The sequence below is a fragment of the Siniperca chuatsi genome, linkage group LG14 (genome assembly GCF_020085105.1).
Source record: "Siniperca chuatsi isolate FFG_IHB_CAS linkage group LG14, ASM2008510v1, whole genome shotgun sequence".
Lineage (NCBI taxonomy): Eukaryota > Metazoa > Chordata > Actinopteri > Centrarchiformes > Sinipercidae > Siniperca > Siniperca chuatsi.
The window spans coordinates 29,170,245-29,196,871 of record NC_058055.1 but is presented as its reverse complement, the minus strand read 5'-3'; the positions used below and the strand labels follow the sequence as shown (position 1 = coordinate 29,196,871).

The 26,627-nt window shown below is 44.1% G+C and overlaps 1 protein-coding gene across 4 annotated transcripts in view; it reads right to left on the bottom strand.

The window, feature by feature from the left end:
* Window positions 1–26,627, bottom strand: part of dacha (dachshund a) — a 41,584-nt gene that overhangs the window by 7,836 nt on the left and 7,121 nt on the right. The window contains exons 2-10 of one of the 4 annotated variants that reach the window (XM_044222527.1): window positions 24,527–25,283; window positions 15,245–15,354; window positions 5,718–5,843; window positions 5,510–5,641; window positions 5,270–5,403; window positions 4,789–4,933; window positions 4,530–4,583; window positions 2,304–2,461; window positions 2,022–2,169 (exon numbers count right to left, since the gene is read on the bottom strand). In XM_044222527.1, the coding sequence (XP_044078462.1) occupies window positions 2,022–2,169; window positions 2,304–2,461; window positions 4,530–4,583; window positions 4,789–4,933; window positions 5,270–5,403; window positions 5,510–5,641; window positions 5,718–5,843; window positions 15,245–15,354; window positions 24,527–25,110 (1,591 nt within the window). In that variant the 5' untranslated portion in view covers window positions 25,111–25,283. Of the gene's footprint in view, window positions 1–2,021; window positions 2,170–2,303; window positions 2,462–4,529; window positions 4,584–4,788; window positions 4,934–5,248; window positions 5,404–5,509; window positions 5,642–5,717; window positions 5,844–15,244; window positions 15,355–24,526; window positions 25,654–26,627 lie in introns of those variants that run through there. The other 3 variants (XM_044222528.1, XM_044222525.1, XM_044222526.1) reach the window with 3 other exon arrangements.

Here is a 26,627-nt window from a genome sequence, read left to right as displayed (position 1 = left end):
CCGTCTCACCCCTGGTCTGTAGTCTCAGTGTAACCCGTCTCACCCCTGGTCTGTAGTCTTACAGTGTAACCCGTCTCACCTCTGGTCTGTAGTCTCAGTGTAACCCGTCTCACCTCTGGTCTGTAGTCTCAGTGTAACCCGTCTCACCCCTGGTCTGTAGTCTTACAGTGTAACCCGTCTCACCTCTGGTCTGTAGTCTTACAGTGTAACCCGTCTCACCTCTGGTCTGTAGTCTCTGTGTAACCCGTCTCACCTCTGGTCTGTAGTCTCAGTGTAACCCGTCTCACCCCTGGTCTGTAGTCTTACAGTGTAACCCGTCTCACCCCTGGTCTGTAGTCTTACAGTGTAACCCGTCTCACCTCTGGTCTGTAGTCTCTGTGTAACCCGTCTCACCCCTGGTCTGTAGTCTTACAGTGTAACCCGTCTCACCTCGGGTCTGTAGTCTTACAGTATAACCTGTCTCACCTCTGGTCTGTAGTCTCAGTGTAACCCGTCTCACCCCTGGTCTGTAGTCTTACAGTGTAACCCGTCTCACCTCGGGTCTGTAGTCTTACAGTGTAACCCGTCTCACCTCGGGTCTGTAGTCTTACAGTGTAACCTGTCTCACCTCTGGTCTGTAGTCTCTGTGTAACCCGTCTCACCTCTGGTCTGTAGTCTCAGTGTAACCCGTCTCAACCCTGGTCTGCAGTCTTACAGTGTAACCCGTTTCACCTCTGGTCTGTAGTCTCTGTGTAACCCGTCTCACCCCTGGTCTGTAGTCTTACAGTGTAACCCGTCTCACCTCGGGTCTGTAGTCTTACAGTGTAACCCGTCTCAGCTCTGGTCTGTAGTCTTACAGTGTAACCCGTCTCACCTCTGGTCTGTAGTCTCTGTGTAACCCGTCTCACCTCTGGTCTGTAGTCTTACAGTGTAACCCGTCTCACCTCTGGTCTGTAATCTCTGTGTAACCCGTCTCACCTCTGGTCTGTAGTCTCTGTGTAACCCGTCTCACCTCTGGTCTGTAGTCTTACAGTGTAACCTGTCTCACCTCTGGTCTGTAGTCTTACAGTGTAACCCGTCTCACCTCTGGTCTGTAGTCTCAGTGTAACCCGTCTCACCCCTGGTCTGTAGTCTTACACTGTGTAACCCGTCTCACCTCTGGTCTGTAGTCTTACAGTGTAACCCGTCTCACCTCTGGTCTGTAGTCTCTGTGTAACCCGTCTCACCTCGGGTCTGTAGTCTTACAGTGTAACCCGTCTCAGCTCTGGTCTGTAGTCTTACAGTGTAACCCGCGTCTCAGTCTTACTCTCTCACCTCTGGTCTGTAGTCTCTGTGTAACCCGTCTCACCTCTGGTCTGTAGTCTTACAGTGTAACCCGTCTCACCTCTGGTCTGTAATCTCTGTGTAACCCGTCTCACCTCGGGTCTGTAGTCTCTGTGTAACCCGTCTCACCTCTGGTCTGTAATCTCTGTGTAACCCGTCTCACCTCGGGTCTGTAGTCTCTGTGTAACCCGTCTCACCTCTGGTCTGTAGTCTTACAGTGTAACCCGTCTCACCTCTGGTCTGTAGTCTCGGTGTAACCTGCCTCACCTCTGGTCTGTAGTCTCGGTGTAACCCGCCTCACCTCTGGTCTGTAGTCTCGGTGTAACCTGTCTCTCACCTCTGGTCTGTAGTCCAGTGTAACCCCGCCTCACCTCTGGTCTGTAGTCTCTGTGTAACCCGCCTCACCTCTGGTCTGTAGTCTTACAGTGTAACCCGTCTCACCTCTGGTCTGTAGTCTCTGTGTAACCCGTCTCACCTCGGGTCTGTAGTCTTACAGTGTAACCCGTCTCACCTCTGGTCTGTAGTCTCGGTGTAACCCGTCTCACCTCTGGTCTGTAGTCTTACAGTGTAACCCGTCTCACCTCTGGTCTGTAGTCTCTGTGTAACCCGTCTCACCTCGGGTCTGTAGTCTTACAGTGTAACCCGTCTCACCTCTGGTCTGTAGTCTCTGTGTAACCCGTCTCACCTCTGGTCTGTAGTCTCTGTGTAACCCGTCTCACCTCTGGTCTGTAGTTCGGAGCTCAGCTGTCTCTGCAGAGTCTGTCGGGCGTCTCTCTCTCTCTCCAGCTCCAGTTTTAACTCTTTCCTCTCCATCTGGTTGTGTTTGTCCTGAGATCGAGCGCTCTGCACCGCCACCTTCAGGAGACCCTGAGAACAAACAGTCAAACATACTGAACTGATGATTCGCTGTGAGACGTCCTGATAGAACAAATCAATGGACTGGAGGTCCACCGGGACACCTGGAGTCCATTATCGTCCATGCGTTGTTTCAGGTAACTCACCTGTATGTTGGTCAGCAGTGTCTCCATGGACGACAGACCCTCAGCCAACAGGAACGGAGTGAAGGCGGGATTTGTGTGGTTGATTGACAGCGGCTGAGAGGTGAGCGGCAGCTTCTCATTGGTCGGTTTGAGGAGGGGGAGGGGCAACAGGCTGTCAGCTGCAGGTGGAAACAAAGCAAAGACAGGTTTTCTTGTTGATGTGTCTTTTTTTGTTTCAGCCAATAAACAAACAACCTCTTGAATATTTAAAGACATTTTATAAAAGGTGGAAAAAAGTTTCCTGTTTGTATTATTCATCAGCTCTTTGTGTGTGTGTGTGCTTTTGTATATCTGTCTTTGTGAGGACCAGTGTGAGCTATAAACCTTCCCCAGACCATTTGTGTGGTCAGCTAGAGCCCTCACAAGTATATATATATATATGTTCAAGCATGTAACACGCACACAGTATTTGTGTCCTGATGCTCAACTCATGGATTAACTGTTAGTCTGTATTTCTATTATTTATTGCATCTCTTGTTTCTCTCCTGTTCTTCCTTCAGTCGTCACATCATATTGTTCTCTTTGTGTAATCTGCTGTTTTTCAGTAACATCAAACACATTAAGTGTGTTAAACATCAGCATTAGTATCCAGGTTACGATCAGAGTTTTTATTTTTAATATCCTGGTGTATGTAAACATCAGATCCTGGTTTTGAGAATCCTGGATGTTGTAGAGTATAGTAATAGAACCCAGGAAGGGTAGTGTTGGTCGGGTTCAGGAGTTCCTCAGACTGTTCCTTCCACCAGTTTTAGCTTCGGTGACAACAAAAGCTGCAGTCCCTTTGGCCTCATGATACCGGTCTCGGGAGACCCCTGGGCTAACCAAGCCAGAAAGGGCTCCTTCTTCAGCTTGACAGCCTCCTCCCACCAGTCCACCAGCAGGTTCTCAGGTGAACTCCGAGCAGCCGCCTCTACAATGGCCCACATGGATTCCATGTCCTCTACTTCGCCCGGACGCATGTGAAATCCCTCTGCAGGCGGGAGTTAAAAGACCTTGTGGACAGAGGACGTTCCCCGTTCACCCTCACTACACGGGTTTGCTAGGTCTGTCCGGCAGCCTCCCCCACCACCTGATCCAACTCAGTGCCATGCGTAGAGGTGGAGCAGCTCCACCTCCCGCACTGGTTCTGGTTCATTCCCTGCCTGACAACACACCTGACCCCACAGCCCAGGTGGTCGGCCCAAAGGCTAAATCCAACTGCATGCTTCTCACGTCGGGCTCCGTAAACCTCTGCAATTACGTAATTATTTCTTGTGCATGGACACGGCGAGTGCCTATTGTAACGCCAGCTCCGTGTTGGTGAGTGGCTTGTTGGTTTTGGGTAACCCGTCATTTCTTCATTAACTGATAGTCTGTTTGTAAATTCATTATCAAATATTCAAGGTTATGATTAGAATAATGTGTAGAATTAGTTTAGTAGCGTAAATCTATCTCAGGGGATTTTCAGCTTCACGTGACTGAATGGGAATGATGATTAAAATGTTTATTGCTGAAAGACAACAGACTCTCCTTCTCTGCCTGAGTATATTATTATTCATGATACAGATTAAAATGTGAAAATATCTAGTATAGTAGTTTAGATGGTGAATCAGAATCAGAAAACACATAAAATCTAAAACTTGTGAGTAACATGACCTTGTCCATGACTGCCGCTATGGAACCAAGATGGCGGCGCGTGTACATCGCGAGGCTCAGTGTCTCCAGTTTTTGCATTTATGCAGTGTTTTTCTACTGCATTGCGTTGCCTTGTACTTGTACATGTGTAATGACAATAAAGTTGAATCTAATCTAATCTAACATGACACTTAAGTTGGTTCAGTTATTTGTCCACGTTGGTATAATACTGCTGATGTGATGCGGTTTGAGATCAGTCAGATCAGCTGATCAGTGTCCAATCACAGACAGATTTATAATAAAGAGGCGTGTCGGTCTGATAAAAGGCTTCAGTGAAGGATGATGTTGTGTTTCCTCACTGTGAGATCAGTCTTCAAATCCTCCAAACAGAAATAAGATCACTGGATCACACGAGGCGTGACGAGTGATCAAAGAGGAGGCATGAATAAGGAATGTTAACCCAGAGAGAGTGAGTTCATAAATAAAAAATCAGAACAACTAGAGTCAAAACGCCTCAGGACACATTACTGTTACTGTGAAACCATCTGCTCTCAAACCCACTCAGTCTCTTACCTTTTTCTTTCAGCACCTTTTTCATGTTGTTTTCTTGCTCTGCAAACTCACCATCTGCGGAGTTCATTACAACACAAGTTATTTTCCTTTTTCCAGAGAAAATCTCGTATTCTTGTCCTCTAGACGTCTCCTGATCCACCTGAAGTCAGCAGTTTTCTGATTTAATATCCCAAAATTTTTCTGGAGCCCAAAATGTATTTTAATTTTTTCCAGCTGAAAACACTTTCATTCATTTCTTTGTGTGTGTGTGCGTGCGCACCTAGCTCCGGTGTGTGTGCTGGAGGAGGAGGTGATGATAAGGATGATGAAGATGCTCTGGAAGGTGATTGGCTGGTTGGTTCTTCGGGGTGGAGCTCATCATCACTGGGGGAGGGGCACAGGGAGGGGCTTCCCAGAGGAGACTCCTGAACACAGAGTTCACATAAGCACAGAGTGCATTAGCACAGTTAGCAGTACCAGCAGAAACAGCCTTGTTAGCATTCACGGTGTTAGCATTAGAAGTCGTAACATTGGCTTTGTTAGCATTACTACTGTTAGTCTTAGCAGTGTTAGTCACAACACCGTTAATATTAATGCTGTTATCATTAGCACTGTCAGCAGTAGCCCTTCTACCATTAGCTCTGTTAGCTTTCTCAATGTAAGCAATAGCACTTTTAACATTAGTGCTGTTATGATCAGTACTGTTAGCATGAACACTAGTGGTGTTAGCTTGCAGCCACCTTGCTCTCTTCTCTCTGAACCTGTGACATGACGGCCATGTTTGCCAAACCGCTCAGCTGACTCATCTGGTTCATCGCCATGGCAACGCTGGCAGGGGGTAGGCCCACAGGGAGGAGGGGGTGTGGCATGACCATAAAAGGAAGGTCTGACAGACCTGAGGAGACAGAAGGATGGTATAAAATACTGTGGTGCTACGACGCTAAGCTAACAATAAAGAAAAAGCCATTCAGTTATCCAGTCAGAGGAGAGATGTGACTCACGGTTGGCCAATAGCGTGCTGTGTTGCTGCAGAGTGTTGAGGTGGAGAGATGCTGAACCAGGAGGCGCTACAACTGAGGAGGGGGGAGGAGAGAGGAGGCGCTGCTCCTTCTCCCAGGATCCTTCACTGCCTCCTAGAGGGGAGGAGACAAGGAGAGGATGAGGAGAAAGGAAAGAGGTTCGGTGACTGATGATGATGTCGTAACGAACCTGTGTCGTCGTTCTCTGACTCGGCTCCATTGTGATGTCGCTGCTGATCACTGTTGCCATGGAAACCCATCATCATCCTCATCTTCTGCAGCTTCAGAGCCTCAGCCATCGCCGCCGCCGTCAGACCTGCAGAGAGAAGACACATCAGAGTCCAGCAAGACACCTGACACAGGTGAGTCGAGGTGAGATGCTGAGAGATCAAACACAGGCCTCAACATACAGGAAAACAGATCTATGTCATTTAGTTTTATCTCAGATATCAATAATTTAATTTTCAGTAACAGTTGATTGCTGCCGTTAATGATCCTGTTGTTATGTGTCATTAACACACAGCAAGTGTGGATGGTGATGTCGGATAGACTGGGACGATGAGAAGGATTATAAGCAGATGAAGTCAGGGCAAATTCGGAGCACCTCAGGAAGCCGAAATAAGCCAGCAAGAACATGGATTCTAGGGTTAAGTCAACCATAGGGGATATGTAGTCTGAACGCAGAGAATGGATGCATAGGCTGAGAAGGTCTGAAGTGAGCGGTAAGCGTCTGGCTGTGAGAACAGGCTCCTGTTTCCTCAAGCCTTTGATTAACATTGTAACGTGGGAACGGGAGGTAGAAGGACAAACGAGGCCAGTGACTAGTTTGCATAAGAAGTTGATTCCTGTTAAATCGGTCTGGATGGTTGAGGACCGGACTTTTTGGATGGAATGAGTGTGGGTGATAAAATTGCAGAAGGACATAACGTCCAGAGAGGGAAATGACAGCTGGTATGTGGAGTGATACGCCTCGAAACAATTCCAGCCAGTTAGGTAGGCTAAGAGAGTGCTTGGGGCGGGTCTGTTAAGGATGGCTTCTTGTGAAGCGTTAGATAGGTTTCTAGTTGAATATTAAAACGGTGGGACTGGTATGGGATGAAAATCAGATTCTGGGGCCAAGTTTCTGAAACGGGAGGAGGCACCGGGGGAAATACAGCCTGGCCCCCAGCAGGGGGGCTGGTGATGCAGGCCGTGCAGGCAGTAGAGGCCCGGTGATGTCACGCCGGAGGCTCTGTGTTTGTTGTTGCTGGAGTGTGGATGAAGGCTAAGTAGAGATGAAACAATCTGACTTTATTGTCGTTGCAATGGAAGGGAATGCCTTTCCCTTTCAGGAATCATTGAAGGCGGGCGACGGTCCAGTCTCTAATGTTGGGCTCCATTAGTGGAAGTGGTGATGGCCTAACTGAAGAGGAGGGCGCACTGCGCCGTGGGGGACATCCGGGGACTGTACGAGAAGAAGGCTGCTTGTGATTGGTGGCGGCTCCTGCAACCATGACTGGAGCGTCCACGGTTTCCGGCCCTCGCTGACAGAGGAGTAGAGACCTGGGATCCACTGGGAGTCGGAGAGATCTTGTTAGGGAATCCTGAGTCGAGATGCCGGTGGGGCCTGGGACGCTTGGCTGTGGTCTGACCGTGCCGCGGCTGGAGGATAGTTTCGAACAAGTCGTCGTCTGAATCAGGCAAGTTGATCTGTAATTCAATATCCATGGTAGTTTGACTCTTTTGAATTTTGCATTTTGGTTTAACGTGATCGTGAAGCAGTCTGTCTGTCCTCGAAAACTGGAGAGCAGGAAGTTTAATCTGAGCACAAGGTTTTGATATTTATAAATGTGCATTTAATTAATTCTGCCTGTATTTCATTTTTGTATATTTTCATGCCTCGTATGTTTTTATCTCTTTAATGAGGAGATGAAGGTAAATGTTCCAAATGTTTTGCAGAAGTTGGTGATTGATCAATAATTAATAACACTGGCAGCCTGAAAGTCTCCAATGACTGTCGGTGTCTCTCGACCACCTCTCTCTCCCTGCAGCCACTTGGCCCAATTAATCACCTTGTCTAATTAATTCAATTAGTATTAACGAGGGACTCCTGTTAACGAGCGGACAGCAACCCCCCACCACCACCCTCCGGCTCGTTTAACACCTCCTGGTGAAGGAAAACACAGAAAGACAAAGAAAGTTTTGATCTTTTTGTTCTCATTGTTTCCCTGCAAGAGATTTCACTTTTCAGCTTCTGAAACTGGAACATTTAATGTCAAGAGACTTCACATCAGTTGGATGTTTCATCTCTGTGTGTCCAGTACAGATACATCTGGAGATAAGTTTAGCTTTGCATAAAGACTGGAAGCAGGGGGGAAACTGTTGGCTCTATTCAAACAATCACTTTGTTCTTCACAGCAAAAGCTGAAAGTGCTTCATGTGGCACACTTTGTAAGTTTGGTAACATTTTGTAATACAGTCTGTGATTTACAGTGTAATATCACTGTATGAATCAGGTTCCAATAAAATACTGGTTCCTCCTGGTTTTTAAATGTAGGTACAACAAGAGGAACAAGGGAGAAACAACTGGACTTTAGTGGAACTAATATCCCCAGTTGTACACATCATGTTGATTTACAAGCAGGTATAACTGGTCCAATCACATGACACAGCTCTAACCAAAGGCGCACCAACCTGGCCAGTCAGAAAGCTGGGAGCATTTGTTGTTTGAGACAACATTTTATATTATCGAGTTTAAATCATTTCTATATGTAAAGTTTAGTTGGGAGTAGATTTGAAATCTCTAAAAATATATAGTTTCCTGTTTAAAAAGGCTCAGTAGTTTCCTCAAACAGCTGCTCGCTGTAGTTTTTATCAGACCAACAGGAGGAAACAGAGCATCTGTCGGGGACTATTTCCAGCGGCGGATGAATCCACATGTGGTGCTGCAGTGAGTGTTTGGGGCAGCAGGACGGTGTGTGTGTGTGAGGCAGAATAAACTACAGTGTGTGTGTTCGTGGTGATGGAGGAACATGTCGCCCAGTGCAGCAGAGCGGCTCGCTGATGAGTTTTAACTGTTTCTGGACAGCGATGGAGGAAGAAGATCCATCAGCTGTGATTCACTCACAACACTCGTTAGTAGAAACATTCAGTCATGGTTTGAGTCTGAACATGTTGACAAGAAAAAAAATATAGAATATCATCAGACTTAATTTAATTATCATCATTATTATTATTATACTGTATAATTATTAGCTCTTTTATGAGAGGAAGTCATGATTCAAGCAGGTTAAACTTTACATGAAACGGTGGACAAAGACATTTTACGGGCTACAAAATGACTTTGTCTTTGGTTCTTTACTGATAAAATATAAATAAATAAAAATATATTTTAGGTATCAGAATAATTTCTCAGACCAGAGAGTCGATTGCAGAAAGCTTTCAGGTGGTGAAAACAGGAAACACTGAGATGCACCAGTGATTTTATAATAAACACACAGTAAATAAACACGTGTCAGTTTGATAAATTCATCTTGTTTTCTCGACTGAACGAGGCTGAAAACAGACTGAAGGAAAAAAATGTTTCCTGTTTGATCAGAGAATAAAAATTGTTTTATTTCCTTCAAAATTTACAGAAACACATTTATCAAAGAAAATAAATTCAGAGATGTTTTGTTGTAGTCGTGACTTCCATTTCATACATCATGTTTCCTGTTGGAGAAGAAGCAGAGACGCTGCAGAGTGCTGATGATAAAACCATCAGTCATTGTCTGCGACTGAATATTTATTTATTTATATTCTTTATATCATTTTTATACCTCTGGTCAGATTTGTCAGTATGTTTTAGAGGAAACATTTCTGTCTGGGGGGGTAGAATATGTATTTGAGGAAAGAAAAGTTCACTGTGAAGCACCGCAAAGTCTAAAAACACAATAATTCAACATCCCAAATAGTAACATACATCATTCAAAAGATGCTGCCGGCAGATGATGTCTTTTGTTTGAGCTGAATTTATGTTTTAAGAAAAAAGGAAATTCCATATAGTTGTTGCCAACTTGCCCAGTATTGATGTTTCTGCAAAACTCAGCTGTTGATAAAAGTTCAACTCTTGTTAAATTCATAAAACGCATTAAAACTATATTTTTTGTCAAAGAATTGTTTTGTTCCTTCCTCTTATTTAGCATTAATGTGTTTGGACAGTTCGAGATGGAGCCTGAAAGCTTCTGTCTTACTGCACATCAAGAGTTGGTGACGCGGGATATGAATCGATTTTTCCAGGTGAGGAAATGCACATTTTTGTGCAGTAAGTTGAAGTTGTAGGTCAGAGGTCGCAGGTGGAGGTCCAAAGTTTAGGACTTTGACACCAGAGACCAGAGTTCATGTGGTGAGCTACTGGATGATGTCGCATTACGTTGAGCCAGGTATGAAGTTTTTACCAGAGTTTTTATTTTTATCTTTTAAGATTGTTTTTTTTTGTGCCATTTTTGCCTTAATTTGACAGACAGGAAACGAGGAGAGAGAACGAATGAAAACTTGTGGTTAAGTGATATATAACTTTATTTAACCAGAGGTTCTTCACTGAGATTAAAAACCTCTGTCTCAGGAGTCTCTTTGCAAAGACAGCAGTTACAAACAAAACATAAACCACAAACTAATAATGAAACAGATCAAATATGAAGAGAATAATCTACTGTCAATCAGATATGATCAGACGGTGAAGGTAAAATGACAGCAGTCATCAGATGTAGATCAGATATAACAAATAAAATATTCTAAAATAGATACGCGGCCAAAAACAGTTTTTCCAAGAATTTATTTAAGCGTTTGTTGTTTGTCTCAAAGACGTATCTCCGGACTGCAGGTAGGCGAAGCTACACGAAGGTCGTTCAGAGACGACAACAACTTGTGTCACTTATACGTGTTTTTTAACAATCGGCTTGTGTGACACGCATGGAGCAATTTCACAGAAGTGATTTACAAACAAATGATAACTGTCTTGTTTCAGGAATGATCGTCGCCTTCAAACTGCAGATGAATCTGAGTCCAACACGACTCTCGCATGTTCACGTATGAAGCTGTTTGTTCTGCAGAACGCTGAGTTGACATTTTGGAGGCGTGCATGTCGGTTCCTCTGCAACCTAAAGTTACCCATAATGCACCTCTCTGCGTAGCTTCATAGAGACGTTTACATGTATGTTTGTAGAAGCAAAAAAGCAGTTTGACCAGTGACTTTGTTTTGTTCTCGGGTTGTGACTTCGTCCACCATCACAGGACAACAAGACTTTATCTTCACTTTATACTCAACCTTTACAACCTTTTAATTAACTCTCTGTGTGTGTGTGTGTGTGTGTGTGTGTGTGTGTGCGTGTGTGTGCAGAGTTAATCATTTTCTTTTTCGTTTGATCTCTCCGTCTCTGACCTCGGTCAAGAAATGTGGCAGTTTGAGTATTTTTAATAAAAACCTGAGTGTGTGTGTGTGTTTGTGTGTGTGTGTGTGTGTGTGTGTGTGTGTGTGGTGTTTTCATTAAGCTGTCAGCTCTGTCAGGGAGGTGACGGAGGTGAAAGGTTCGGTATGTGGTTCCTCCTCTCTGTGACCACCGGAGCGTCTCTGTTGGATTAAAACTCTGCTGAACAGAAACATGAAAAGCTTCACTGTTCTCGTCTGTTTTCATGGTTTAAAATGTTCAAACTGATCTTCATCAGAGGACACTGCAAATACCTGCTGTCCCAAAAATCTCAGTATGGTGGAGTAAAAAGAAACAAAGATGACTCGTCTAAGATTCACCACCTCATCAGGGTGGAGGGTCTCTGAGTCCATGTGACCTTGAATAACAACAGCTGCGGGACAAAGAGTTCAGACTAAAAGAGCTCATCGCCTTCATCAATTCATCATTTGAGCCCATTCGCAGCCCATCCTCACCTACTCACCCGGTCTGGCTTTACTTTCCTCCCTATGTGTTATAAGAGCAGCGCGGCTCCTTTAAGGGACAGTTGTGAGTGTGCGGGCGAGCGAGAGAGAGAGTGAGGTGACTGCACTCAGAGCAGACAGGTGTTGCCGATCGAAGCAGAGGGACAGGTGAGCAGTGAAGTTGTCTAGTGGCAGTAAATGTACAGTGTAGGTTACAGTTTGCCCATTATAAACGCTGCAGCTCCTTTTAAATCACAGTGTTTGGATGGTAGAGGGCTCTGTGGTTGATGACTGTCAGCCATCGGCGATGGACGATGGCATCAGCCCAACCCTAGTGAGGAGTGATGTGGATTCTATCCTGGTGTCCAGGTCTTTTCTGTGTCCAGTCTACATATGATTGGTGGACTTAGAGAAGGACCTACAAGGCTCTACATACATATTCATACCGTGTGTGCTTCTTCTCCTTGTGAAGAATTATGATGTGAAAACCAGTGGAGGACTATGGAAGGGACCCTAGTACCTAGACACCAGACATGGGCCTTAAAATACTGTATTGACTCATCACAGTGATGAGTGAAAACACTCATCACAGAAAACTATCATATGCTAGTATGCATTGTTATCCCATTACTGCATGTTACTAACTCGACATCTTCTCTCTCCCGTAGTTCTGTACTTTCTCGTCTCTCTCCTCTCTCCTTCTGTCGCTTTCAGCAGGTATTTCTGCCTCCGGAGCTGCAGAGTCTGGATCTGTGGTTGTGGGCCACCTGCTGCCCCCGTGTTCCTGCAGAGTCTGGATCTGTGGTTGTGGGCCACTTGCTGCCCCCGTGTTCCTGCAGAGTCTGGATCTGTGGTTGTGGGCCACCTGCTGCCCCCCGTGTTCCTGCAGAGTCTGGATCTGTGGTTGTGGGCCACCTGCAGCCCCCGTGTTCCTGCAGAGTCTGGATCTGTGGTTGTGGGCCACCTGCTGCCCCCGTGTTCCTGCAGAGTCTGGATCTGTGGTTGTGGGCCACCTGCAGCCCCGTGTTCCTGCAGAGTCTGGATCTGTGGTTGTGGGCCACCTGCTGCCCCCGTGTTCCTGCAGAGTCTGGATCTGTGGTTGTGGGCCACCTGCTGCCCCGTGTTCCTGCAGAGTCTGGATCTGTGGTTGTGGGCCACCTGCTGCCCCCGTGTTCCTGCAGAGTCTGGATCTGTGGTTGTGGGCCACCTGCTGCCCCCGTGTTCCTGCAGAGTCTGGATCTGTGGTTGTGGGCCACCTGCTGCCCCCGTGTTCCTGCAGAGTCTGGATCTGTGGTTGTGGGCCACCTGCTGCCCCGTGTTCCTGCAGAGTCTGGATCTGTGGTTGTGGGCCACCTGCTGCCCCCTGTGTTCCTGCTCGACAACTGCTGCTACAGTTGTTGTTATTGGCTCTGTTACTAATGCTGACATTATTCTTCCTATAGCTGTCATTCATATTATTACTAATATATTAATATTAACACTACAATTACTATTCTACTATATAAAAAAAATAAAAAAATTCTACGTGGTCTTTGCATTGTGCCTCCCTCTGGTAGTGAACCATCAGCCGAACCTGCAGCTCCGCTCGGCTTCACGGAGCTTTATAGAGACTTTCAGCTCGCTGTTCATCTGCTGCTGCTCTGGTTCGCTCTCAGAGCGTCGCTACCAGAGAAGAAGAAGCTGTAAAAAGCCTCTGAACGCTTCCTGCTCGGCAGCAAACAGCAGCCAGTCAGTCAGAGAGCAGCTGCTGAACATAGCGGAGCATCTAGCTGCTAAAGAGCCAGATGTTTCCCTCAGCAGCTGCTGGAGACCAAACACAGAGCTGACAGAGAGAAGACCGGACCGACGTCCATCAGGAGACACAGACACGCCTCCTGATGAAGCGTCATGTGACTCTGACACGCCTCCTGACGAAGCGTTGTGTCGCTCTGTAGCTGCTGGAGGTGGAAATAAAATACTGATCAGATGTTGTGTTCACCCATTCATACACTGCTGGCAGAGGCTGCCGTGCAACCCGCTCATCAGGAGCGGTTAGGGGTTCACTGTTCACCTCCTGAGCTTTGCCGCCCCAGCATGTATTTCTGACAATCTGTCCTAGAAAAATATCAAGCAAAGGTTCTGTTCTGGTCTCAGTACTGAACTTAGGTAACGGTCCAATCAGAGCCAGGACTCTGACTGTGATGTCACTGTGACTCGTCATCTTCAATAACAATAAGAATCAGTATCGGCTTACAAACACTCACACGCATTTATATGATCTTCTTAAGCAGCTTTTCCTTTCAGCTTTTTTGAAGATGAGATGAAATTTTTACACTTGTCGCCAAGAGGAACACCCCCCCCACACACACACACACACACACACACACACACACACACACACACACACACACAGTGCTTCAGGTCAGACTCCAATCTGTCAGTCATTTTGACATCTGCTAATTAAGCATGCTAATTATAGCTCTAATCCACACACACACACACACACACACACACAGTAACATAGTGTGTACAGTAACACCCTGTGTGATGTTCTCAGACAGACAGATGATAGAAACCTGCAGCTCTGTAGAATTAAAAAATATAGATATTATTGCTTCAGTAAATAACCACCTGCCTGACAGGCTGAATTCAGGGTAAAAGCTCTGTCATGAGGGCTTGTCTTCCTGCTGCGGAACACACAAAAGCACACTTATTATAATCATGTATTTTAACCCTGTGCACTCAGTGAGCGATTTGAGGGGGGGTGCCATCCCCCTTGTTAGCAAAATGACCAAAATGCATCCCCCTTGTTAACCTGCCGTCCCCCGTCTCCGTCCCCCAGCAGCAGAGGGAGCGCAAGGCAGAGGGGTTGAGTTGAATATGTTAGTCCAGTCTGCCGGACTCACTGATCCTTTATCTGACTGAAGCTTGTATACGTTAGACTGGGTGAGATATCAGTCGCCTAACTGCTGTGAATCGATTAATCCATGGCGCCGTCCGTGGTGCTGAAGTCGGATTTGTAATTGCGCCTTTTTCTCAGAGTCCCGTCCTTCTGTTAGTTTCGTCTTGGATCTATAAAATTGTCTAAACTATATACTATAAATACTCAATTCTCTACTATATTGTAGCCTATATACTGTGGAGTCACCTTCAGGATCCTGAACAGAGCTGGTGACTCTTTCACACATTAAAAATGATGCGATAATAAAACTGTGATACAGAAACTGTAAAGTAATTTATATTGAAAGGATCCTTAAAGGTGGTTTTCAAAATCTGACTGAAGTTATTTTAGCCTGATTATTCATAATGGATATAATATATTTTGGAGGGAAGTTGGCAGCTACAAATCTTTAGTTCGTCTTTAGTAGCATTCATCACTTTTATATTTGAAAATATTTGCATTGTTCGAATCACAATTTGTCAAACAAAACAGAAGAGAATAAAAGCTGATTAACCAGCTTTTACAAACTATCCAATCACAGCTGTGTTCTCTTCTTCACTGTTTATCTTCCTCTCCTCGAGAGTCTTCTCTCTCATGGAGACTTAATGTTGGCCATTTTGTCCTCTTCTAGCAGCAGCTTAACACCAGTGCTACTTATAACATTAATGATGACCTCTATGATACAGCAACTGCTATTAATACTTCTACTGGTGATATTAGCGCTCACACCACTGCCTGATGTACGAGTACCACCATAAATACTACAAGTACTCCAGTTTAACACCAGAAATCAAAACAGATTCCTTCTTTCAGAAAATGTTCTGCTCCTTCTGTTATTTTATTTATAAATCACTTAGTGGCACAAAAGTCAGAAAAAAAGCTCCTGGAGGGGGTCGCTTGTTTGACTCACCTGTTTGTGACAGCAGGGCGGGGCTTATCAGACCATGTGGGAGGAGTCTGGAGCCGTCAGTCACCGTGGCCACGCCCAGGGTCCGCTTCGGAGGACGACCTGGTCGAGAGCTGAGGAAGAGACAGAAGAGACTGAAATACAAAGCGGGACGGCCCTTTAAATAAAGCTGCTGTAAACCTTAAAGGACGGGGAGGAAGTAATTAAATGGGATTCTACCTTAAATCAGGAGCCATCAATAATTAATCAATACTGGCCTTTCCTCCTCCGCTCTGCTCAGTATTAATATTCCAGGTTAATCTCATGTTTTAACTTCATGAATTAATCTGTTTCATCTCCTCTCTCTGCTAAAGGCCTTTTATATTCAGTGTCGATCGTCCCCGGGGAGGATTTTAAGAGACGAGCACTGAGAGGACGAGTCTGACAGAGACGCTGTTAAACATTAAATATCACACTGACTCTGTATTTGAATCTAAATGATTTGATGGTGATGAAGAAAACTGGAAATCAGTAAACTGACAGAAGTAAAAAAATATAATAAGATCAAATGAGCTGAACTGGTCAGATCAGTTAAACCAGTGAAACCAGTGCAAATAAATATCATTCAAGTTTAAGTAAATAAACAGTAATAATAATGCAAATAAAAAATAAAAGAAATTATATCAGAAGAAGACTTTAAAATGTTGCTTTGTGTTTGTGAAAGATTTACAATAAAAACACAAACAGTTAATGTTCCAATTAAATTATTAACTTCTTTCACAGTTTGATTTAAAATACATTCCTGCAGATCTGAATGAACTTTGTTCATAAAATAAATTTATAACTGATTCTGGCTCAGTGTTCAAAATCTACAGTTATCATTCGAACTGGAACTATTAGTCGATCGACAGAAAACTAATCAGCAGCTAGTTTGATAATTAATTAATTGTATCTTTGTCCGACAGTAAATCTGAATGTCTTTGGGTTTTAAACTGTTGCTCAAATAAAACATTAATATTAATTAATACGTCTCATTATTAAACAAAAGACATTTGAAAACATTTCGTTCCTAAAAATTATATCGAGCTTTTACTGTTTTCTGACGTTTTATAGACATTAAAGCGATCGATCAAGCAAAACAGTCGACGATGAGCTTTAACAGGATCTGATGCTGATTTCTACGTTTCGTTGTTTTTGATTCTGCAGACGTTTAACTGAAGAGTGATGATGTCACTGATGATGTCACACTGAGCTGATGAGTAATTCGATTACTTTAGAGTTATTTAAAGCTTCCCGTATGACTGACCACACAGCCAGTTGCCGTGGTTACCCCAGCTGCCGAAACCTGCCGTCTCAGCTTTATGAACACACACACACACACACACACACAGTGACAGTCCTGGGGGTATATGCAGGTCAGAGTTTGATTGACAGGTCCAAGACAACCCGCCCACACACACACACACACACAGTAAATTAAATTCCTCAGTAATGTGGGTGTGTGTGTTGGGGGGGGGGGGGTTCCACACTTAATTAAATTGGGACAAAATGTCCTTTATGTAGCGGACACAAACACACACACACACACACACACACACACACACACACACACACACACACACACACGCACACACACACACACTCAGGTGAACAAACTGTAAGAGTTTTCAGAAACATTGAACACAGTTTAAACCAGTAAAACCAGTTAAATGAACCAAATCAAATGTTAATGAAAGATCGTTAATAATTTGAACTTGAACACACCGTCAGCAACACAAACGTGTGTGTGTGTGTGTGTGTGCGTGATCTATATGATGCGATATGATGTGTGATGGAGCGGATGGAGTTTATTTACTTCACTAAGTATTCTCTGTTTGTTTTGTATGTGTGTTTGTGCTCAGACGACAGTATAAGAAATGTGTGTATTCAGTTTGATCACATGTGTATATGTGTGTGTGTGTGTGTGTGTGTTGCTCCTCTGACGTGTTCTGATTTATTTCAAAATAAAACACACTTTTTTTTATGGATAAAATAAGTAATTTAAAGACGTCAATTTGAGCTCTGGGAAGTTACACAATCACTGAAGTTACGCACATAAAACGGAAGAAAATAGACCGAAAGTGGAAAAATACGCTTCAGGTCGCGTTTACGTGCAAGTGACACGCAAGACGCTACTCTTCCTGCGTAAACAGCTGGTGTGATTAAAATAAAAACGTATCTGAGAGACGGACAACTGAAACGCCTCCTGATACGCTGTTAATCCTGTTGCCTAAGACAAGGTCAACCACACACACACCAATAAATTGTGAAGACAATACGGTTGCCCTCGACAACGTCTGATTTACTGCAGAGCTTCAGAGTCACTGACATACAGCTGAGTGTGTGTGCTGTACCTCTATCTCTGTTTGAGATGCCCGCATTGTGAGGACATGCCTGCATTGTGAAGACATGTCCGCATTGTGAGGACATGTCCGCATTGTGAGGATATGTCCGAATTGTGAGGACATGTCTGAATTACGAGGACATGTCCGAATTACGAGGACATGTCCGCATTGTGAGGACATGTCCGAATTGAGGACATGTCCGAATTACGAGGACATGTCCGCATTGAGAGACATGTCTGAATTACGAGGACATGTCCGCATTGTGAGGACATGTCCGAATTACGAGGACATGTCCGCATTGTGAGGACATGTCCGCATTGTGAGGATATGTCCGAATTGTGAGGACATGTCTGAATGACGAGGACATGTCCGAATTACGAGGACATGTCCGCATTGTGAGGACATGTCCGAATTGTGAGGACATGTCCGAATTACGAGGACATGTCCGCATTACGAGGACATGTCTGAATTACGAGGACATGTCCGCATTGTGAGGACATGTCTGCATTGTGAGGACATGTCTGCATTATGAGGACTTTCAGTCTGATCTTGACTGTTTCAAAGGTCTATTCAATGGTTCAGCCTTAGTTTCAGCGTTAGCAGTACACTCAGGTTTGGGGGTCGGGGGCCCAGGGAGCTTGTTGGAGGGTCGGGGCTCGGGAATGATGAGGTCCTCACAAGTATAAACCATTTTCTGTTTTTATCTCTTAAACTCTCACTTTTTTCAATGAACTCTACTTTCTTTCCTTCCTCGTGTCAGTCTGACAGTATCTTACAGCATGTTGTGAATCATGATGTTGCAGCATTTATATTTCTACAACATCTCACACACACACACACACACACACACACACACACACATTTAACATCATCAGTTTAATAAGAATCAGGAGATTAAAGCTGATTAACACAAACAGCCTGTTCACATTAAAGCTAAGACTTCCTCACTGTCAGTCCTCATTTTACACTTGTATCACACACACACACACACACACACACACACACACACAGCCTCTTTGTTAATTCCATAATTAGTTGAGGCTCATTTACATAATTTGATCATATGAGAAAAAACATTGATCCACATTCAGAAGTAATCTACCTAAATGTGATTAATCACACACACAGTTAATACACACCTGCAGGCGACACAAACATTCATTTCAAGTGACAGAGTGTGTGTGTGTGTGTGTCGAGATGAGCATCATGTGACTCTCCTCGGACCAATCAGAAGCTACATGTGATGTCTTGTTTCTGTACTGTAAAACCTTGTATCTCCAGTTTTGGTGATATTCATGTTTTCAGAAGATTTTTGCTTTAAATTCTCCAACCTGTGACGTCTAAAACAGGAAGCACAGGTCAGGTGCGTTAATGTACCACGACTCAGCAGGTGAGTTTTAATTATAAAATTAAATAATAAAAATGCAGGCTGTTTTTGCCACCGACGGATGATTTAGAGACCAAAAACAGGCTGTAGCAAAGTACTGTCACAAATTTAGGACCAAATTCTCACAATATTTTACTTAACTAACTAACTAACTAACTAACTAACTAACTAACTAACTACCAACCAACCAGAACACCACTACCAACCAACCAACCAGAACACAACTGCCAACCAGAACACCACTACCAACCAACCAACCAACCAACCAGAACACAACTACCAACCAACCAACCAGAACACAACTACCAACCAACCAACCAACCAGAACACCACTACCAACCAACCAACCAACCAGAACACAACTACCAACCAGAACACCACTTCCAACCAACCAACCAGTACACCACTACCAACCAACCAACCAACCAGAACACCACTACCAACCAACCAACCAACCAGAACACAACTACCAACCAGAACACCACTTCCAACCAACCAACCAGTACACCACTACCAACCAACCAACCAACCAGAACACGACTACCAACCAACGAGAACACCACTACCAACCAACCAACCAACCAACCAGAACACAACTACCAACCAGAACACCACTTCCAACCAACCAACCAGAACACGACTACCAACCAACCAGAACACCACTTCCAACCAACCAACCAAATCTCGACTTCCAACCAACCAACCAGAACACAACTACCAACCAACCAGAACACCACTTCCAACCAACCAACCAAAACTCGACTTCCAACCAACCAACCAGAACACGACTACCAACCAACCAGAACACAACTACCAACCAACCAACCAGAACACCACTACCAACCAACCAACCAACCAACCAGAACACGACTACCAACCAACCAGAACACCACTTCCAACCAACCAACCAGTACACCACTACCAACCAACCAACCAACCAGAACACGACTACCAACCAACCAACCAACCAACCAGAACACGACTACCAACCAACCAGAACACCACTTCCAACCAACCAACCAGTACACCACTACCAACCAACCAACCAACCAACCAGAACACGACTACCAACCAACGAGAACACCACTACCAACCAACCAACCAACCAACCAGAACACAACTACCAGCCAGAACACCACTTCCAACCAACCAACCAGAACACGACTACCAACCAACCAGAACACCACTTCCAACCAACCAACCAACCAAATCTCGACTTCCAACCAACCAACCAGAACACAACTACCAACCAACCAGAACACCACTTCCAACCAACCAACCAAAACTCGACTTCCAACCAACCAACCAGAACACAACTACCAACAACCAACCAGTACACGACTACCAACCAGCCAACCAGAGCACCACTACCAACCAACCAGAACACCACTTCCAACCAACCAACCAGAACACGACTACCAACCAACCAGAACACAACTACCAACCAACCAACCAGAACACCACTTCCAACCAACCAACCAACCAACCAAAACTCGACTTCCAACCAAGCAACCAGAACACGACTACCAACCAACCAGAACACGACTACCAACCAACCAACCAAAACTCGACTTCCAACCAACCAACCAGAACACAACTACCAACCAACCAGAACACCACTTCCAACCAACCAACCAAAACTCGACTTCCAACCAACCAACCAACCAGAACACAACTACCAACAACCAACCAGTACAAGACTACCAACCAGCCAACCAGAGCACCACTACCAACCAACCAGAACACCACTTCCAACCAACCAACCAGAACACAACTACCAACAACCAACCAGTACACGACTACCAACCAGCCAACCAGAGCACCACTACCAACCAACCAAAACTCGACTTCCAACCAGTAGTATGCGAGTAAAGATTACAATCTACCGTAATCTTTCCCCCCCGCTGCTAATCTTTCAAAACATAGTCGGCAGGCATCCGGGAGAAATCCCGGTGGGCCGGTCGATCTGCGGGCCGCTTGAGTAGCCCATTATACAAAAACAAGAGCGAGAGATGCGTCGTCAGGTCACTTTGATTATGCACCAGCCCACATCCAAAAATTATAAATGCTGGTTGTGTATTTCTCAAACTGCTGGAATTAATATTATACTAGTGGTATACAGTAAACTATTATATAAAATTATAATGAATATACTTACATTATATATTTAATATATTAATATTATACTGACATTCTATTATATTAACATACTTTTTATTTAATGTTCTAATATTATAGTAATACACTAATTTCTACTAGTTACTCATGCAGGTTGAGGATAGAGGCTCTGCAGCTGTAGAGTCCAGGTGCTCCTTCTAGCCAGAATCCTCCTGAGAGCAACACGTTCCCTGGTTCTACCTTACTGTTTTACTACAGTTAATGTTATAAATACTGTTCAGTAATCTTGTTTACATAAAGAGCGGTGCGGGCGGTGCGGGCGGTGCTGGTGGTGCGGGCGGTGAGGGCGGTGCGGGTGGTGAGGGCGGTGAGGGCGGTGTGGGCGGTGCAGGTGGTGAGGGCAGTGCGGGCAGTGCTGGTGGTGCGGGCGGTGCTGGTGGTGAGGGCGGTGCGGGCGGTGCTGGTGGTGAGGGTGGTGCGGGCGGTGAGGCGGTGCGGGCGGTGTGGGCGGTGCGGGTGGTGAGGGCGGTGCGGGCGGTGAGGGTGGTGCGGGCGGTGCTGGCGGTGCGGGCGGTGCTGGTGGTGCGGGCGGTGCTGGTGGTGCGGGTGGTGCTGGTGGTGAGGGCGGTGCGGGCGGTGCTGGTGGTGAGGGTGGTGCGGGCGGTGCTGGCGGTGCGGGCGGTGCTGGTGGTGAGGGCGGTGCGGGCGGTGCTGGTGGTGAGGGTGGTGCGGGCGGTGCTGGCGGTGCGGGCGGTGCGGGTGGTGAGGGCGGTGCTGGTGTATCGTGTATCCGTCCCACATTCCACAAGCCGCAATGAGCCAATCACAGTAGAGTTTTACTGTGTTGAGTGTTTTAAAAGCTGTTTTAAACGTCTTGTTTTTCAAAAAAAACTTTATCAATATTCTCAGAAACACGACGGGTGACCAGGTACTGGGGTCATAACTTCACAGGTGAGTCAGTTTACAGAAAATAACAGACGACACATTTATACTGAAGAGTGTGTGTGTGTGTGTGTGTGTGTGTGTGTGTGTGTGTGTGTGTGTGTGTGTGTGTGTGTGTGCCAGCCATATGGACATACATGTTGCCAGCAGCAAAGCCTGAGGTACACACACACACACACACACACACACACACAGACACACACACTAAGAGTTTAATTATTATTTTTCTGTTTTCTGTTTCATGTTTCCATCGTGAGGTTTCTAATAATAACTTCAAGTCCTGATTATATTTCATATTTATATTATATATTTTATCAATTCTCTTCTGTTGTCGTAGAGCTGAAACGATTAATCAGTCGATGGGAAATTAATCAGCAACTACTTTGTTAATTAATTAATCATGTTAGTCATTTTTCTGGCAAAAACATCAAATATTCTCCGCTGTCAGTTTGTGTTTTACATCTCTGGATCACGTTTAGCTAATTAATCAATTAATCGAGGAAATAATAGCTGGATTAATTGCTAATGAAAATGATGAGAGCTCAGAGTTTGTTTCTCACTCCTTTATGACGTTTTAGGACCAAACTATTAATAATCAGCAGATTAACTGATAATGAAAATAACTGCAGCCGAACGCTGTTCCCATGTTTAACTCCACAGAGCGCTGACTCTGTTTTATAGATTAATGACTAATCGATTGATCGAGAAACATGTTACATGTAAATATTTTTATATATATATATATATATATATATATATATATATATATATATATATATATATATAGTTAGATTTTTCTGTGATCTTTGCTTTTTAATTTGTGAATGACAGAATAATTTTGTCTCTTCCAGCCTTTAAAAATGATTAGCATCAAACAGGAGGAATAATGTTTCAACAGTAAACAGACGAGACGGAAAGCCTCAGTGATACTGACACATATAATATTAATTTAGAGACACAAACATGTTCACATTAATAATAATTCATATTTTTATTTAAACAGATCCTAAGCCTGTTGGGAAGATAACTTCTGAGGAAATAATTCATTGTTGTATATTTTCATTTTGTCATCTGCTGAGCAGGTAAACTGTGGGAGAAATGAATGAATGAATTATTAGACGATATTAAGTGGCTGTGAGTAAACGAGCCATTAAACCTGATGAGGATGTTACTGATTGATCACATGTCAGAGTTTATTGTTGCTAGAAAATAAATGAGCGGTTAGACGGAGGTCAGACTTTAATGTCGACTGAAATACAACTAGTAAGCAAATATTGTGATAATCGATTCATCGTTTCAGTCATTGTTCACGCACAAATACGCAACACCTGCACACATTTCCACTATTTCCTGACACTTTTTAGACCGAACGATTAATGGAGAACATAATCAGCAGAGTGATCAATGATGAAGGTAATTGTTAGTTGGAGCCTGACGATTATATAAAACTGAGAAAAGTAGAAAATCTCCACATTTTTTAATTTTGTGATGAAATACTGCGTATATATCACATTATATACTTTATTGTATTATTATGTATTCTGTACTTACTGTACTTATTATCCACACCTGTATATATACACAAATACCTATATACTTATACACACACACACATATACATATATATATATACACATATATATATATATATATATATATATATATATATATATATATATATATATATATATATATATATATATATATATATATATATATATATATATATATATATATATATATATATATATATATATATATATATATATATATATATATATATATATATATATATATATATATATATATATATATATATATATATATATATATATATATATATATATATATATATATATATATATATATATATATATATACATATATATATATATATATATATATATATATATATACATATATATATATATATATATAGACTTTTATGTCACCTCTCTCATTTCTCTCTCTTTATTTGATTTTATTTCTTTGTGTTTTTCTCAGTTTGTCTCTGTGAACATGTGAATTTACCTTCAGAGATCAATGAAGTCTGTTTTTATCTGATGGAGAGACAAAAGAGCGGGAAAATCGAGTATTGATCATCAGATTTGTTACTGATTCATTATGTGTTGATCGACTGATCAGGACTGTAGACAATAAAGCAAACAGATCGATCACCATCACAGGAGGTCTTTTCTTCTGTGGTTTAACTGGGAGTTTATACAGGATCAATGAAAAACATGTCCTGTATTTATATTTATAGGCTCATTTCAGTGTTTGAAGGTTTGTCAATAATTCAATAATAATTAAACATTAAATGCTTTTCTGTTTAAATGTGTTTATTATTGATATATAAAGCTGGATGTGTCTGAATATTAATGCTGCATTAATGTTGTTGTTTCTAACGTTGCTGAACTATCTGACTCCACTTTAAGAAACGAATGTAAACTTTCTGCTCCGCGTGTCGCGGCCCACCTGGCGTTGGTGCAGTCCCGGTACAGCGTCTCGAAGTCGGCCCTGGTGATGAGCTTGCAGCGGTTGACTCCGGGCTGGATGGCGCCGAGCCCCCGCAGGACGCGCACCTGCTCCACGGTGCAGACCACCGGGCTGATGTCCAGCCGCTTCAGCTTGGTGTAGACGGTGTGCAGTCCGCCCACCAGGTGCTTCAGGAACAGCTCAAACACCTGCGGCAGGCAGATCAGCTCCACGCCGTTCACCGTGAACGACGCAACCTTCACGCCGTGAACTTCCACCATCTTACACTCGGTGTGTGAAGGAGCAGCGCCGCCCCCGCCGCCGCTCGTCCCGTTAACACTCACCGGGACTCTGCCGCTCCCGCCGCTCAGGAAGGCTCCGGCCAGGTGAGCGGCGGGGAGGCGCGGGGAGCTGGCCGGGTTGGGAGCGCTGTAGGGCGGGTCGGAGTGGAAGAGAGGGTCGGTGGGCGGGGTGGAGGTCCGGGACAGAGGGGTGGTGATGGAGCCCGCCATGTTAGAGCAGAAAACAGAGAAGAAGAAGAGGGAGTTTAAATTTCTCTTCTCTTCTGTTGGTTCTCCTTTCATCTGTGGTTCTCCTGCCGTCCTCCTCTCTCTGCTCCTCTTCTCTGTGCTCCACCTCTCTCTCCACCTCTCTGTCCCAGACGGAGCCAATCACAATCCAGCCAATCACACGCAGGGTCCACGCGGACAGGCCTCTTATTGGCTGTGGGGGCGCGGCCAGGGGCGGGGCTTCTGGACTGGGAATTTGACAGGTGAATGATTGACAACTGATTTTGGAATAAAACAAAACAGGGAAATGAAATGAAAGCAAACACCAGTGAAAGGACTGGAGGTGGATTAAAACCCGAGTAAGTTATTCAGCTCCGACTGCAGTATTTCAGCAAAGTTTCATGAATATCGTGAAAATGCAGTTTACCGTTTTGTTGTTGGCCGAAATAATAGCGTAGCATCGAAATGTGATGCCATCGCACCTGGTGCTTTCATGTCTGTTCAACTGACACTTCAACTGCTTTCAGCCTCTACACACCAGTTGACTGACTCAGCTGCTTTTCGTGGCCTCGACATTAACTTGCCTTGAATTTGACCTTTTGGCTTACTCTTCGACTACTTTCAGTGTTTACATACAAACGGACGCTTCCACTGCCTTCAGCTCTTACACTTCAAATCTTTTCTGTGCTTCAACTTCAACTGACACTTCAACTGCTTTAACTCCCATTGATTATAATTTATGACAGCTTTTGACATGAATTGATTTACTATTTAATTAAATTTCCCATCATTTTAAAATCCATTTTATTTATTTTATAACTAATAATATTTATTTTATCTCATTTAATTCATATGTTACTGCCGTTCGTCTCATCCTGCTAGTTTATTAATCGTGTTATTGATCATCAGTGATCTGGCCCGCTGTTTTCCAGGGCAGATAATAAATTCATATTTTTTAATCACAGAACAGAAGAGAGACTGAGCCTCCTCCTCATACATCAGCTGAGTTTCAAATTAAAAGCATCGAATTAACCTTTACAGAGCAGATTAAATGTCAGCAGAAAATACCTGAACGCCGTCACGTCCGTATGATGCATGTGGACGCTATGAAAACGGCGAGCACGCAGCGAGAAGCTGAACGAAGGTCAAACTGCAGGAAGGAAAACCTGTAATCGTTTACAGAAAAAGCTAAACGGCAACGCGTCGCTGTCGAAAAGGTTTCTGGGTCGCGGGTCGACGTCGCGGAGGTCACGGAGGTCGCGGAGGTCGCGGAGCAGGAAATCCAGCCGACAGCAGCGGCGAGTTCTGAGGTATCGCACTCGAACACGTCGACGGAAACGGCAAAAAGAAAAATCCTCAATTTCGCAAAAAACTTTTCCCGCTCGCTTGAGTTGGTTTTCGCGTTTAGCGGGAGACGGAAACACTTCCTGAAGAAGAACGCCTTCGCGGATGTTCCCATGACGTAAACACGGCCGGGCGGACGACGAGGACGCCGGACTATTCCTCTCTCTTCTTCTCTTTGAGGTTTATTGGCGGTTGGCAAACAACTGGTTTTGTTTCCGGTTCGCGAGCTCTACTTCTTCTACTCTCTT